Below are 14,636 nucleotides of genomic sequence, written 5' to 3' on the forward strand. Positions count from 1 at the left end.
AAAATTTGCAAGAGAAAATCTGAAATTTGAGGTTAAATCTATGCTGTTGTTTTTTAACTGTTGAAAGAAATTCTGAATTAATCTGTTTCTTCCAGAACATTTCTAAGTTTAATAAGTTATTTTTATTTCTAGCAAATTTTCAACTCTTCACTCAGAAATGTCCAGGTTTTTCTAGAAAATTTCTGAGATTGTTCTCAAAATCTCAAGATTCAATTCAGAACAAAGTACTTTACTAAAGAGAAATTTAAGGATGTCCTGTAGCAGTTAGTGTTGCAGTGGTTCTGAAGAGTCCTCTGACTTAAGACATTGTTGTTGATAACGAGAATGCTCAGGATTTCCGCAGCAAGTATAAATGTTTAATTTACAGACAAAATGCAACAAATAGTAAAATATTTTCTTAATTTAATCAACCTAACAGAATGTTGCAAAACTCATTAAATAAAGGTGCAGTTTCCTCCTCTACACCAGAGGGCGATATGACGTGAACTTCGCTCTCCACGTCTGCTTGATCAGCTGAAGAAGTTTGACAATCCACATGTAGGACGACGGCAAAGCTGCAGAGGAAACAAAACGGTCAACAATCGAAACGGTTTAATGAAAACGAGCAGCAGAATTTCCTCCAACCTGAGTCCAATCTGAAGAGAAGCATGTAGAGAAGAATGGCGGCCAGGAGGAGTTTCTGCAGAGGGGATGAGTCGGACCCGGACCTCAAGCACTTTCTGTAAAACGTCCTGAACACGGCTTCAACTTTATGGAGTAAAGACCCTGCAAAACATCCTCAGTCAGATCAGATGCTGTTGTCCCCATTTATTGTGTTTCATAAACATAATTAAAGTAAAATACTCCGAGTTGAGTCCGGTTGTGACTGTCCAGCCCCAGGATCTGGAGTTTCTTCTGGGTCGATCGGGTCTTCTTGATTCTGTCGACTCTTTTCTTCCACCACGTCCAAAGCTTTTCGCCGTTGCTCCTCTGTGAAGGTGCTGCATCCAAAGTCACTGCTGACGAATTCCCGCGCCTCATCCAGCTGTCCGAGCGGCAGGAGGATGTGCAGCAGGTAGAGCTCCGCCACCAGCCGGAACCCGGCGGCCCGGACGTTCTGCGGGTTGTGCAGCCAAGCCCGGGTCGCCTGCTGCATCACAGCAGGCTGCTTGACCTTGGAGTAGAGGAGGATGCTGGACCACAGAGCCAAAATCACAATTCACACAGAATAATGACATTATTTTTATTTTAAAATGATCCATGACAAGAATTTTTAAAAGACATAAATGTGATTTCAATGGATTTACTTCGTATAGCGAAACACATATTTAGGGTTTAATATTTCAAGTTTCTTTTAATTTTCTTACTCAGTTGTATTTTATTAAATTTTAATGCTTTTTAAAAAATGGCAGGTGAATCAGGATGTTAATTAAAATAAAACACAGAAAGACTTACACGTGCTGCTAAAAATATTTTAATTTCTTTTAAACAGCTGTTTACAATCAAATTTGATCAGAGCTTTCATACATTTTAAAAAATGCCTGAATTTTTTATTTAAATACAAAAAAGAAAGTAATCCTAAAATTCATAAAACGATCACACTATTTTTTAAATAAACAATTATAATAGAAAAAATTATTATAATAAAAACTCATCTTAAAATATTTTTCCATTTTTAATTAATGTTATTTCTTTTATATAAAAACTAAAAGTAGAAAAAAACATCAAAACGAATGTTCCTTCTTTGAAATTAGAAAATGCTTTATTTTTTATTTTAAAAATACACTTAGAAAAAGATAATATAAAATATATATATGTATTTTTTTAAAACCTATTTAAAAATAGAAGATTAAACAATAAACATATTTTGTATTCTATTAACTTTATATATATAAAAAATGTAAAAACCATGCAAAAATACTTAAAATGTAAAAAAATAACGAACAGTGCGCTTTTTAAATAGAAACACATACAAAATAGAAAACATAAAACAGAGAAAATTAGTATATAAATAATTTAAAAACATAGTAATCCTTACCACAGCTGCATGATTTTAGCAGGGACATGTTCCTGCTGCTCGTAGTGCTGCAGGACCCAGGAAAAAGCCCCCCGCCACTGGTTGAGCTCAGCCAGCGCCTGGATCCCCAGAATGCAGAATCCAATTTTTATCTCGTCAGACCTGCAGAGAAAACTCGCTGCTAACCCGAACAACACGCAGAGCAGCTGGGACACAACGCGGCGGTTCACCTGTCTTCTGGCTCCAGGCGCCCCAGGTTCTCCAGACCCACGTTACAGGCATCAAAAGCCCCCTGGAAGTCGCCCTGGACCATCATGAGCTCTGCAGCGGAGTCCAACATGTGGAAAAGCTTCGGTGAAGAGCAGGAGAACGGCGGGTTGAACCGAGAACGGCGGATTGAACCGATCTCGGCTGTCATGAACTTCGTCTGTGTTTATGAACTGCAGAAGTTCGGTTCACAGCTCCAGAAGCAACTGCTAACTAGCACTTAATAAATAAATAAAATTATTTACTTTTATCTAATTTAACAGAGGAATACTTCGCTCACTTGCATCCGTTTGTTGACAAATTGAAATGAGCGGAACTTCCGGGATTAACGGCCAATCAACTGCCACCGTCTTCAGTAGGTCTGACGCAGCCAATCACGTTCGAGCTTCCTTCACTGTTCCGTATGTGAACAGAGCAACGTGTTTCTGTCGCAGGGCGCACGTTTAGAGCTGGAATTATAAACTAACTGTAAGTAACCGCTGTTCTGGAACATGCCCTACTAGTTTATGACTTGGTCAGTTTATTTTGAAGCGATGAGGCTTTTTAAGTTAGTTTTCAAAACGTCCGGTTAGCAAAAATGCTACTTTAGCAGCTAGCTGGCTTGAATACTACAAGATTTATTTATTTTATTTTATTTTCACCGTTTGTGTCGTTTATGTAATGGTTACCGCACAAATTAATGTTATTTTGTTTATTTTCTATCCATATGTGACGTGTGGGTTAGAACAGAGGCACTTCTAGACTTTATTTCGGAGCGGCTGTAAGGGTAAATTGGAAACGTATCAAAAACCTAAAATAAAATGTATGTGATGGTCGCATCATCAGTTGTTACCACATCATTTAATCCCTGCTTGGTCATATGGAGATGTTAGAGTCGGGGATACAATCCTTGTTCATTATTATTGATACAAGAGATGTTTAAACTTCCTCCTTTCTCAAGAAACCGGCGCAAACTTTTGAGATGTCTTAAAAACCTTTAAATTGAAACTTTATTGGGCCTCCAAAGCAGAAGAAAAAAATATTGTAAATACTTTAGCAGCAGTCATTTTAATCAGTTTTGTGCAAAGTTGCTTGTAAATTGCTGCACTTGGATTCCATGGGCTCTTAAACTTGAAAATGTGTTTTTTTTTTCTCCCCCCGATTTTTAAATGAAAATCGTCAAAAAATATTTTCATCTCCAAATCCAAACTTGTTGCTTTACAGTATTTCAAGAAATGTTTTCCACCAGGAGAAACATTGGCTTTTTCTCGAAGGGAAAGATCAAACATTTAAGTGGCTCAAAAAAGCTTTTAACCTACTTCATTACACCAAATTAAGTATCTATAGATCTGGGAATAATCAAGGCTGAGTGAAACTGAACAAAACAATTATGGCTAATTTACATTTTAACACAGGGACGAGTTGGTTTGGATGTTTTTGTTCCTTTAATAAATCACTGTTTTAATTCTGCATTTTTATTAGCTGTGGTTTTCTGTCAAATTTGTTTTGCAATCTGAAATGTTTAAACTGCAAAAATACACATAATAAAAGCTTCATCATCAAATGAAAACAATGTATCAGACTGAAGTGAGGATAATACACATGATGTTGTTTTTACTGTGTTCACTGCAAAAACACGAGATCTTAAAGTATTCATTGCCCAGTTTTAACACTTAAAATTATACAAGTAACTTTTTAACAAGATATGAACTTGTTTTAAGACAATAATTTCTTAATATAATTTTTTTAAAGAAGTAAATTTCTGGCAAAGCTTTTAAATTGATCAACAATTTTCTTAAAAAAAAAAAAAACTTGTTTAAAAAGTCAAAATTTATTTGGAAAAAACCTTCAAAAATGTAGAAATTAATCTTAGAATTTTCTAGAAAAAAACTTGAAAAATTGGTAATTTCTGAGTATTTTTGGTGGAAATGAACCTCTTTTTGTCAACCCAAAGTGGTCCTAATGCGTTGTAGCAGCTTTAGATTCAATTCAGTATGAAATACTTTACTAATGCCAAGTTAGTGGGTAAAGCAGTCTGTATTACTCCTGTAGCAGTCTGTATTACAGTGGTTGTGAAGAATCCTCTGACTGAGGATAATCAGGATTTTTTTACTTTGAAACTTAAATATTGAAATATTTTCTCTAACTGAATATTACAAAACTCAGAAAAAAAATTAACAGTTTCTTCCTTTACACCACAGAATGCCATTTTTCCCATGAAAACATCTTATAATATGGACATATTTTAAATCAGTATTAAGAAGTAATTGACTCCTAGTTTTTTTCTTATTTCAAGTGAACTAAGATATTTACATTTTTCTTTTTTTTTAGCTCCTCCTGAAAATGGCCAAAAGTCTTCGTAGCAAATGGAAGCGGAAGATGCGGGCGGAGAAGAGGAAGAAAAACGCTCCGAAGGAGCTGGCTCGACTCAAACAGGCTCTGAGTCTGGATAAGAAAGGAGGAGCGGACATGGCCGACCTGCAGGACGTCGCCACGGTGATTCCAGCCGACAAGATAACGAAGCAGAGCGACGTTGAAATGTCAGAGCAGCAGCAGCAGGAAGAGGAGGAGGACGGTGAGTTGGAGAGATGAAAGTCAAAACCGGTTAATCTGTTTGCAGTTAACAGATTAAGTTATTAAATTATGGGTTTTAAGCAAAATCCTGCTTTCAAATCGGGTTGAGCTAAAAACGCCTCAACTATCTGGATGTTGAAGTTCAGAAAAAACGTTGTTGTGCAAAAAGAAGGAAAAGGAAATTTGTGTGGCCTCACCAACATAAATTCAAGAATAAATTAAATAAATTAGGACAAAACTGCACATTTCTGAATCAAAATCTACTCATTAAAATGATGCAACATGATGTTCTCCAAGCCTTCTTGTTTACTTCTGTTGTCATAGTAACTAGGACCAGACCTACTCATCGCCTTAAACTTTAAAGTGAACATTGGTGCAAATCAGCTTTTAATTAATGTATTAAAGTTTGTCTAAATACAGGAAGAGTTTTCAAACAAAGACTGACAGATTAAGTTAGAAAGTTATAAAAATCCTGGTTTTATTTTCAGTTCAAAAGACCTCAAAATAATGAGCACTTTCATTTTAAGGAAAAACCATTTGAAGATTTAGATCTATAATCCTATTCCTACAAAATAAAAAATAACTAAATTACTTTAGCTGTTTAAATAATGCTTAGCTTTTTGTTCAGTGTGTAAAAAATACATATTTTTAGTGATTTTAGATTCTTTCTGGCACATATGTGACAGTTGAGTATTTTCTGCTGCATTTTTAGACGGGAAGATGGAGATGGATGCGAGGCGCAGCAAGGCGACGCTGCTGGACGAACACGGACAGTACCCGGCGTGGATGAGCCAGCGGCAGGCCAAGAAAATGAAGGCCAAACGCGTGACCAAGAAAACAGGCAAAGTGAAGAAGAAGAAGGGAATCGCCTGGTGAAGGAAGCGAGGCGGTTTGTTTGTTTCAGAGACTTGGGGAAATTCTGCATCTGTTCTTACAGGACAGCAACTTTTTATGAGTTAACTTTTGTTGACAGAAGATCATCAGAGGAAGATTGTGTTTGCTCCGTTTGTAGCACTGGAACTTTCTAAATATGGAAATCATCCGTCTGATGGCAGAAATAAACGTTTCAAACCTTAAAAAATGCTTTATTGTCTTTGATTGAAGTTGAGGATCCGAGTCCCGTTGAGATTCTCATTAAAAAGCATTAAAATGTTGCGTTATTAGCAAAAAATGCTTGGATAAATACAAAGTAGTTAGAGTTGATAAAATGTTGGATTTTAAAGGGAAGCGTGTGCAAAAACCGGCTATTGCAGCTGGACGTAAGCGGATGGGAAGAGACCGGTGCGGCCGTGACACTGGCCCTTCCACCAGCCCTCGTCGATCATCTCTATGTTGGTGATGACATCATCGGGGTTGAAGGAGATCTCGTCGTCCGCCTCTGTGGAAACACGGAACCGTCGGGCTTTAATTCGTTAGGAAAGACGGTAAAATGTTCAAGCTCACCTCAGTCGTACTTTTTTACTTTTCACCATTAGACACTTGATAAATGTTTTTCAAGATGGCCACAGTTTCTGATCCTTTTTAGCTATTTATTACCAGAAATGTTTTTTAAATATGTTTAGCAGGTTAGCATTAGCTTCTGCTAATTATTTAATGTATTTAGTGGTTTACATTTGGCTTCTGCAAATTTTTTTCTAACATTTAGCAATAGCTTTGTGCTAGTTTGTTTTTCATGTGTTTAGCAGTTGTGTGATAACAGAGATATGATTCTTATTTAGCAAATTAAACATATTTCCTCCATTACAACCAGGGTAGCCATCTCGAAAAATTAAGTATGATCAGTAATGATAATTTCTGAGTTCAATCATGTGTGATTTGACATCAAAAGTATTAATTTGTGATAAATATTGGCAGATGTAGTGAAAAAATTAATTTTGCTTGACGACCATCTTGAATTATTTCCAAAAAAGTAAGTGCCAAGTTAGGTTCTTGTATCCTCGTGTGAAAAAAGGAGGAGGAGTAAAACCACAGTGATCATCCCAAACTAAACGGCTCAAATAAATCATTAAAAGCCCAAATCTAAGTTTCACAGTTTGTGAACTGCAGAGGACGTCTTACCTCCTTCATAGTCATAAATTGCAACTGCCCTCTGGCCGGCCGACACGTCCTCGTAGACGCCGCCGTCTTCTGTGAGCAGAAATTATGCTTAGGTGAGAAAATCCGAATGAGAAATTCTTCCTGCAGAGCTCTGGTCGGAGACGCACCTTCTGGTTCAGGAGCAGGTGTTTCGCTCAGTTCCTCGTAATCCCCGCCGTCCTCCTCTTCGTCCACGGCGGCAGACCGCGGCGGCAGAGGAGGGTCCGCCGGTTCCAGGAGATAGTCTGAGCGTGGAGGCAAGTCTGGAGGCTCCTCGTATAACTCGTCCCCCTGGAGGTGAAAACGAGACGTTAGGCTGCCGTAAAACTGCAGAAACGTCTGAATGTGAATTTACCTCTGGTTCTGGTTTAGGCGTTTCTGGGACCGCTGGGACGTTTCGGTGGGTTTCTACAGGCGGATTGTCGTACGTCGGTTCCTCCTGAGCAGGAGGAGGATGGACTTCCTGTTTCCAACTATCCTCCTCCTTAAAGAAACAAATCGATTACTAAAAAGGATTCCAGTGGCTAGCTTTAATGAAAATTCAAGATGGCGGCCTTCCCTCCTCCCCCACCCCCAAGTAATTTTATTTTTCAAGTGCCAATGTTCATCACAGATAAATACTTTTGATGTCAAACCACACATATTTGAACATATATTTACTGATAATACTTTGATTTTTCAAGATGGCTACCATGGTTGTCATGGAGATTCATTTTTTGCACTAGTATAGCCAATTAGACGGGTTTGGTGTCCAATTAGTCTACACATTTGAACCACAGAAATCATGTATATACTCTTGATCCTGTGTTTTCTTTTTCTGGTGGACATTTTTCAAAATGGCTGCCATGGTCGTAATGGAGCCGTTATTAGCAACAGTTAAATTCACTATCAACTTATTAAACACATAATACAATTAGCGGAAGTTGAAACTAAGAATAAACAAAAATTACAGAAGCTAATGCTAAACACATTAAAACATTTGTGCAAGCTAACGCTAAACACACAAAATTAGCAGAAGCAAATGTTAAAACACTAACCACAGAAATGAACAGAAACAAAAAAGTTAGCGGAAGTTAACACTAAGCACATTTTAAAAATTTATGGAAACTAACTCTAAGCACATAATAAAATTAGCGGAAGCTAACGCTAAACAAGCTAACGCTGACCTGAGTAAAGTTTCCTGCCACCCATTTTTTCTTCAAAATCTAACAAAATTGGTGTCAGACTTTCATGAAGTAACAATTTTGTTGGTGTTGCCATAATTTTAAAGATATTAATATAAAAGTTTGGTTTAATTGGAGAAAATTTGGGTAGAGGAAGGTTGAACTGTTTTCCTTTAAACTTTCAGAGCTACATTACAAACAAAAGCAGCACAAATGGAAAAGTTATCAGCACAAACCAACACAAATGAAGAAGAGTTAACCGAGACCATTTTAGTTAGATTTGAAGACGGTGGGGCGGCCATCTTGCCTACCTGCTGCCTGCGTTTGGCTTCCTCTCGCTCTCTGCTCTCTCTGGCTTGTCTTCTTGCTCTCTCTTCTTCTACTTTCTTCCTGTTTTCTTCATCTGAAGCCTTCGCCATGTTCTCAAAGCGAGCCTTCAGTTTCCCAGCGCCTGCACTTGCTGCAGAAATCAGACAATAAATGTAACTTAAAGCACAGCATCACCAATAATTACTGCTATATTTAGAACAATGAACTCACAAGCCTCTACAGGTTGAGTCTTTTCATAAGCAGAAGTTGGGGAGTCCATGTCTGAAAATCCCGCTGCACTCTGGAGGATCATAACAGTCAGATTAGACTTTCTTTAGGAGATTTGGGTTTAAATATTTGACAATGTGAATAGAAACTAATTTTTGGTAACACTGAGTTGTGGGTTTTCATAATCTGTGAGCAAAAATCAGAAAAAGTACAAGAAACTGAGGCTGAAATGTTTTACAACATGTGTAATAAATCTATTTCATACGAGTTTCAGTTTCTGTAATTAGTGAAAAAGAGAAATGTTCAAAATGGTGGCGGCAGCATCATGCTGTGGGGTTTGAATCTATGTTATTGAAGTCCTCAGTTGCCTTCCTGATATTTTGGGTGTTTTATTTTGATTACGCAAGGAAGCAATGTATTTTAGGTGTTGCCTTCATTTAACTAGTTTTTTTTAATTAACCAATGAGAAGCTTGTAAAACAATGACATCATCATCTGAACTTTATTTACCTTCTGAATTTGAACAAAATGATTTTAAAAAGGTCATGTGTCTTTCTATACCGCATTTAAAACTTTAATGTTTTATTATGAGTTTTTATTATTCAATTGATGGTTTTATGTCAGATTAATTGATTAAATCCTGGACACTAACCTTATCCATTCGGTCTGTCTGAACGCCATAACGACCGCCGAAACCTGCAGCGTAATCTAAACAGAAGAACATTTCTTCAGATTATTGAGCTGAAGACTTGAGGTTTTTAAGGAATGAATCCATTTTGATTTTTTCCCACCTTTCTGGGACTGATGTTTATCCGTCTCGCCTTTGTAGTCGTATCCCAGCGCCGCTTTGTCCACCTTCTCCTTCTCAACCCCGTACTTCCCACCAAATCCTTTTGCGTAATCTGAATGTGAAGCATAAAGTGAAGAGAAAATGCTGGTATCACTGTGTATTTGATGCTAACTTTGAGTTTATTCACCTTTCTGGGACTGATGCTTCTCAGTTTCCCCTTTATAGTCGTAGCCCATGGCGGCTTTATCCACCTTCTCTTTCTCCACGCCGTACTTCCCTCCAAAACCTTTGGCATAGTCTGAGGGAATCACAGCACAAATGGAAAAGTAATGGATTCATCACGCAGGGTTATTTTGACGGTTGATTTGGGTTCTTGTAACAATGGCGGACAGAAGCAGGAGAAAAGTAGTTTTAAGCAGTTGAGTAGCTTATGTCATTTCCATAGGCGTGGTTTTTATTTATCATTTGTGTAAAGAGTAAATTTGTTTTATTTATTTATTTAATTTCACATATGTAATAAAATTTAAAAAAAAACAGCAAGACATCGAGCTTATTTTTCTACCAGCTTGTTTAGCGACGCTGATATCCATCTATCTATATTTATCAATCATAAATAAATAAAACAGGATATATATATATATATATATATATATATATATATATATATATATATATATATATATATATATATATCCATCCCATTTACTTATCCATATATTCTGCGAAAGCGATATGAAACTCCAGATTCTTAAGATTAAGATTCACATAAACCGTGTTATAGTCGGAGACGACAAATATGGAACTTTTAGTTGTTCTATCAGTGTCTGTCCAGCAGAGGGCAGACTTAACCTTTTTTGTTTTCTGGGCTTCACACTTTCAAATCCTTCTCCGGCTGTATCTAGATTCCCCACTGCTTAAATATTTCTATATTAGAAATAAAAAATACACATTCTGTGTCTATACTGCACTAATCCAAAGTCATTTGACCACAGAATTGATTTAATTCATTATAAAAGCCTTAAACGTGAATTCATTGAATCATACCAAGGCAAATCAGTTTAAACATTCTTATTAAAAGTTTGAAAATGGTATCCAACAGACTCAAACTCCCCAAGAATTACACACACACATTATATATATATATATATATATATATATATATATATATACACATATATATACTATATACATATATATACACATATACATACATATACATACATACATACATACATACATACATACATACACATATACATATACATACATACATACACACACATATACATACACATACATACATATACATACATACACATATTATATATATATATATATATATATATATATATATATATATATATATATATATATATATATATATATATATATAATTGTCATGATACCCCCAAGAATTTAAAACTACTTTCACCCCTGATCTGAGCCCCCTGCTGATTAAGACCAAGCCTCTGATTGGACCTGGATCGGTTTCATAACCACAGAACCAAACAAATAAAACCCACCTTTCTGTGACTGATGCTTCTCTGTTTCTGCTTTATAGTCGTAACCCAAAGCCGCCTTGTCCACTCTTTCCTTATCAACTCCATATTTCCCTCCAAAACCCTTTGAGTAATCTAAAGTGGAGAATTAAAAAATTAAATCTGGAGCTTGAAGATCTGAAACAAATGAATATTTATGAGCAACATGTCCAACCAACCTTTCTGAGAGGTGTGTTGCTGCACCTCCCCTTTATATTCAAAGCCCATGGCAGACTGCAAAGAATGAAGAGGCAATTTTACCACAAAAACGTTCGTAAGATTACAAGAAAAAAAAAGTAATTTCAATGAGAAAAAAGTTTCAAAAAAAGTTGGCAATGACCAGCTCAGTTTGTGTGGTTGTTCTTTTTCCAAAACAGACAGTGTTTGCACAATCATTTCAAAGAGCTGCTATTGATAATTAAAATATGTTGCAATAACTATGATTATTATTAATTATTTATAAATAATATTCATATAATTTATTATTAATTATTTCACTTATATTATGACTTTATTCTCCTGATTAAATAAATCTTGCTCTAATATTTTATTGTAGTTGATCTGAATTCAAAGTAATAAGTAGAAGCTGTAAAACAAAAAGTCTGCTTTGGGCGTGCTACCATCAAAAAACAAAAATTAAATTAATCAATATATTCATTAATCGCCCAGCCCTAGCGTGTCAAGAGGGAAATATTTTCTTTCCTGACCTTGTCAACACGGTCTTTCTGAACACCAAATTTCCCACCGAATCCCTTCGCCATGTCCTTCTGGGAGGAGTGCTGCTCCACCTGCGCCACGTAGTCGTGACCCATAGCCACCTGGACAGAAGACGAGGATCAGACGGCAGGACAGAGACGGAGTGTGAGGGACCGAAAGGTAAATAAAACCCGTCAACCTTGTCCATCCTGTCCTTCTCCACACCAAACTTCCCTCCATATCCGTACGACGCTTTGGGAGTTTGATCCTTCTGCTTCACCTGCTCGTGTTCCTCAGCGACCCGGTTTCTGAGCTCAGCGACGCTGTAGGAACCAAAGACATGGAAACGGAAAAGGCTTTCAGGAGCAGCACCTTGCAAAAAAGTATTCACACTCTGGAATGTTACAACCACACCTTCAACGGGTTCTGAAAGGTCTATGGGCGACACAAAACATATTTGGTATATTATTTTGCCTAAATCATTCTTCGATAATGAGATTTTGGCTTATTTTGAGGTCCAACAGTAAAGGCAAAAGTAGAGCCACTACCCAGCTGACGAAACGCGGTGGAGCTCCGCTTGGGTTGCTAGTTAACAGGCAGAACTCTACTGGGGTTGCTAGGTAATGGGCAGAACTCTACTGGGGTTGCTAGGTAACAGGCAGAACTCTACTGGGGTTGCTAGGTAACGGGCAGAACTCTACTGGGGCTGCTAGGTAACGGGCAGAACTCTACTGGGGCTGCTAGGTAACGGGCAGAACTCTACTGGGGTTGCTAGGTAACGGGCAGAACTCTACTGGGGTTGCTAGGTAACGGGCAGAACTCTACTGGGGCTGCTAGGTAACGGGCAGAACTCTACTGGGGTTGCTAGGTAACGGGCAGAACTCTACTGGGGCTGCTGGGTAACGGGCAGAACTCTACTGGGGCTGCTGGGTAACGGGCAGAACTCTACTGGGGCTGCTGGGTAACGGGCAGAACTCTACTGGGGCTGCTAGGTAACGGGGCTGCTTGCTTTGAGTTTCTTGAAACGGCTCATTGTTAAGACACCAAAAATAATGAAATTATTTATTTAAGGTGTTTTTAGCAGCAGTAGAAACCCAAATAAAAATACAAAAATGTGAATTTTGCACAATAGTTCCCCTTCAAGGTGTTTTGTTGGAATTTCATGTGACCAATCAATGCAAAGTAGGTAGTAGTTTTAAAGTGGAAGGAAACTGATAGATATGAGAAGAATCTGTCATCTATTTTTCTTTGCTTTACAACTTGAGTTCAGAGGTTGGGAAATTATTAGTGGTATTTAAACAGAATGAAAACGTCTCGGCATATTTCATTTTTACAAAATAGTTTTGAAAAGATTAATTTTCCCTCCACTTCACAACTTTCCACCACACTTTGTGAAAGTTTAAATGCATAAAATCAAAAATAAAATACATGAACAATGTTTAAAAAAACAATTGATTTGGCTTTCAACAGATTGAGATGTTCATAAAGTCTGTATGTTCATAAATTTTGTACGTTGCAAATGTTTTATTGTGAATGTGGAAAATCTATTCAAATCAACAAGACATTAAGAAAGAAAATAAGGGTTTAAAGTAGCTATAGTTCTTAAGGTGAGGTTAAAAATCACCAAAAATAACATTCGGCAGGTCAGAAGTTTACAAATATTGGTAATTAGAATCAAACAATTGGTGCATCTTTGATTATTTCCATCAGAAGTGATTTTAAACATTATTTATATGTGGTTTAATGAGGGAAAATCTTTGCATTTAACTGGTTTAATGTTCTTTCTAGCCCTCTGTGTCATCTGTTATTACCCATATTTGGAGCGACTCGCTGTCTGACAACACGCTCTTACTTCCTCTTCCTGTTGTAATGCAACTCCCACTAAGACTTGTATTTACTCTCCTCATAATTTCCACCAAAGATAAAAATATCTTCACCTGATGTGCTCTTTGCGCCCGGAGCCCTCAATGCTTTTGGCCCCCCACCTCTGCTCCTGCTCGGATACATCATTCTGAAACACATTTCAAACAAAGTTTACAGAAAAATAACCTTTTTTTTTTACTGGTGCTCTCTCCAGGAAGTATCCAGTACCTCAAAGTCAGGGTCTGTCTCCCAGTCGTCCCCCTCTGCAGCCACCTTCACGTTCACATCGTGGCCCACCACTGACTTCCACATCTGGGAGAAGGAAACACACAAACATTAACACTCAGAGCTCAGTTTAAAGCTGCTGTTTCTGTACATGAGTCTTATTTGTGGAAGTTCTTTTTGCAGGGCAGAAACAGAGCAAAGAGCAACCATTAAGTCCCAAAAAGGAAGTTGAAGCTTCACTTCACCATTACTGTGCAGACTTATTGGATTCTTAACTAAAAGTCTAAACAAACAGAACAATTTTGATATTATAAGCTGTTATGACATGCAAATTCTGATCATGACAAACTCAAGCTTATGTTCATTCATTCTCATAAATATGTAATATTTACACGATTAACCTTTATTTGACATGTTTCATGACACCTCTGGAGCTATTTTATCATATTTAAGAAACCTTTAAGATATAAATTGTTACATTGACTAGGATTAACGGTGTACTGGCTTATGATTGAGCTACTTCCTTAATTAGGGCGGAAACATTTATGATTTTTAAAAGAAATGGCTGCAGATTTAGTCAGTTAGTGCAGAAGAAATAAAAAAATATGACTTTACCTTTTAGTTACTGCGCAGTTTTGATGCGATGAGGCGGATTTTGCAGTAAAAGTTTTCCTGAGTCTTCACAGGTTGAGACCGTCTGATGGGCGACACGTGAACGCGGATCCAGCAAACGAGAGCGCGCAGAGGTACAAAAAAGTAAAACCAAAAAAAAAAAAAAATCTAAATATTTATATTTTTATATCGTTCACAATATCGGCAACACATAATAAAAATATTTGCTGCTGCTTCAGTAGTTCGCATTTACTTTTAGAACACATCTTTTATACATGGTGCATTCAAACACCTTCGGAAATTTTAAGAGTCGCTACTTCA

At 37.1% G+C, this 14,636-nt stretch overlaps 3 protein-coding genes across 4 annotated transcripts; 1 reads left to right on the forward strand and 2 right to left on the reverse strand.

The window, feature by feature from the left end:
- Nucleotides 1-385: 385 nt before the first annotated feature.
- On the reverse strand, nucleotides 386-2,577 carry pex26 (peroxisomal biogenesis factor 26). The gene is made up of 5 exons (XM_008400347.2): nucleotides 2,227-2,577; nucleotides 2,018-2,158; nucleotides 844-1,172; nucleotides 625-765; nucleotides 386-554 (listed from the first exon to the last, which is right to left on the reverse strand). The coding sequence occupies exons 1-5, from the start codon at nucleotides 2,412-2,414 to the stop codon at nucleotides 460-462; spliced, it is 894 nt and encodes a 297-aa protein (XP_008398569.1). The 5' UTR covers nucleotides 2,415-2,577; the 3' UTR covers nucleotides 386-459.
- llph (LLP homolog, long-term synaptic facilitation factor) lies at nucleotides 2,568-5,897 on the forward strand. The gene is made up of 3 exons (XM_008400346.2): nucleotides 2,568-2,731; nucleotides 4,574-4,817; nucleotides 5,529-5,897. Exons 2-3 carry the CDS (start codon nucleotides 4,586-4,588, stop codon nucleotides 5,690-5,692), a joined length of 396 nt encoding a protein of 131 aa, XP_008398568.1. The 5' UTR covers nucleotides 2,568-2,731; nucleotides 4,574-4,585; the 3' UTR covers nucleotides 5,693-5,897.
- On the reverse strand, nucleotides 5,875-14,483 carry hcls1 (hematopoietic cell-specific Lyn substrate 1). 2 transcript variants are annotated; one of them, XM_081603776.1, is made up of 16 exons: nucleotides 14,319-14,483; nucleotides 13,707-13,790; nucleotides 13,553-13,626; nucleotides 11,815-11,938; nucleotides 11,627-11,737; nucleotides 11,099-11,153; nucleotides 10,905-11,015; nucleotides 9,569-9,679; nucleotides 9,383-9,493; nucleotides 9,244-9,299; nucleotides 8,596-8,665; nucleotides 8,367-8,515; nucleotides 7,248-7,376; nucleotides 7,021-7,183; nucleotides 6,875-6,940; nucleotides 5,875-6,194 (listed from the first exon to the last, which is right to left on the reverse strand). In XM_081603776.1, exons 2-16 carry the CDS (start codon nucleotides 13,788-13,790, stop codon nucleotides 6,061-6,063), a joined length of 1,548 nt encoding a protein of 515 aa, XP_081459902.1. In that variant the 5' UTR covers nucleotides 14,319-14,483; the 3' UTR covers nucleotides 5,875-6,060. The 2 variants fall into 2 exon arrangements, with proteins under 2 accessions (XP_081459902.1, XP_008398566.1); XM_008400344.3 differs by having other exon boundaries at nucleotides 6,875-6,943; nucleotides 14,319-14,478.
- Between the last annotated feature and the right edge of the window lie 153 nt (nucleotides 14,484-14,636).

Source organism: Poecilia reticulata, chromosome 23, assembly GCF_904066995.2.
Source record: "Poecilia reticulata chromosome 23, P_reticulata-male-v2, whole genome shotgun sequence".
Taxonomy (NCBI): Eukaryota; Metazoa; Chordata; class Actinopteri; order Cyprinodontiformes; family Poeciliidae; genus Poecilia; species Poecilia reticulata.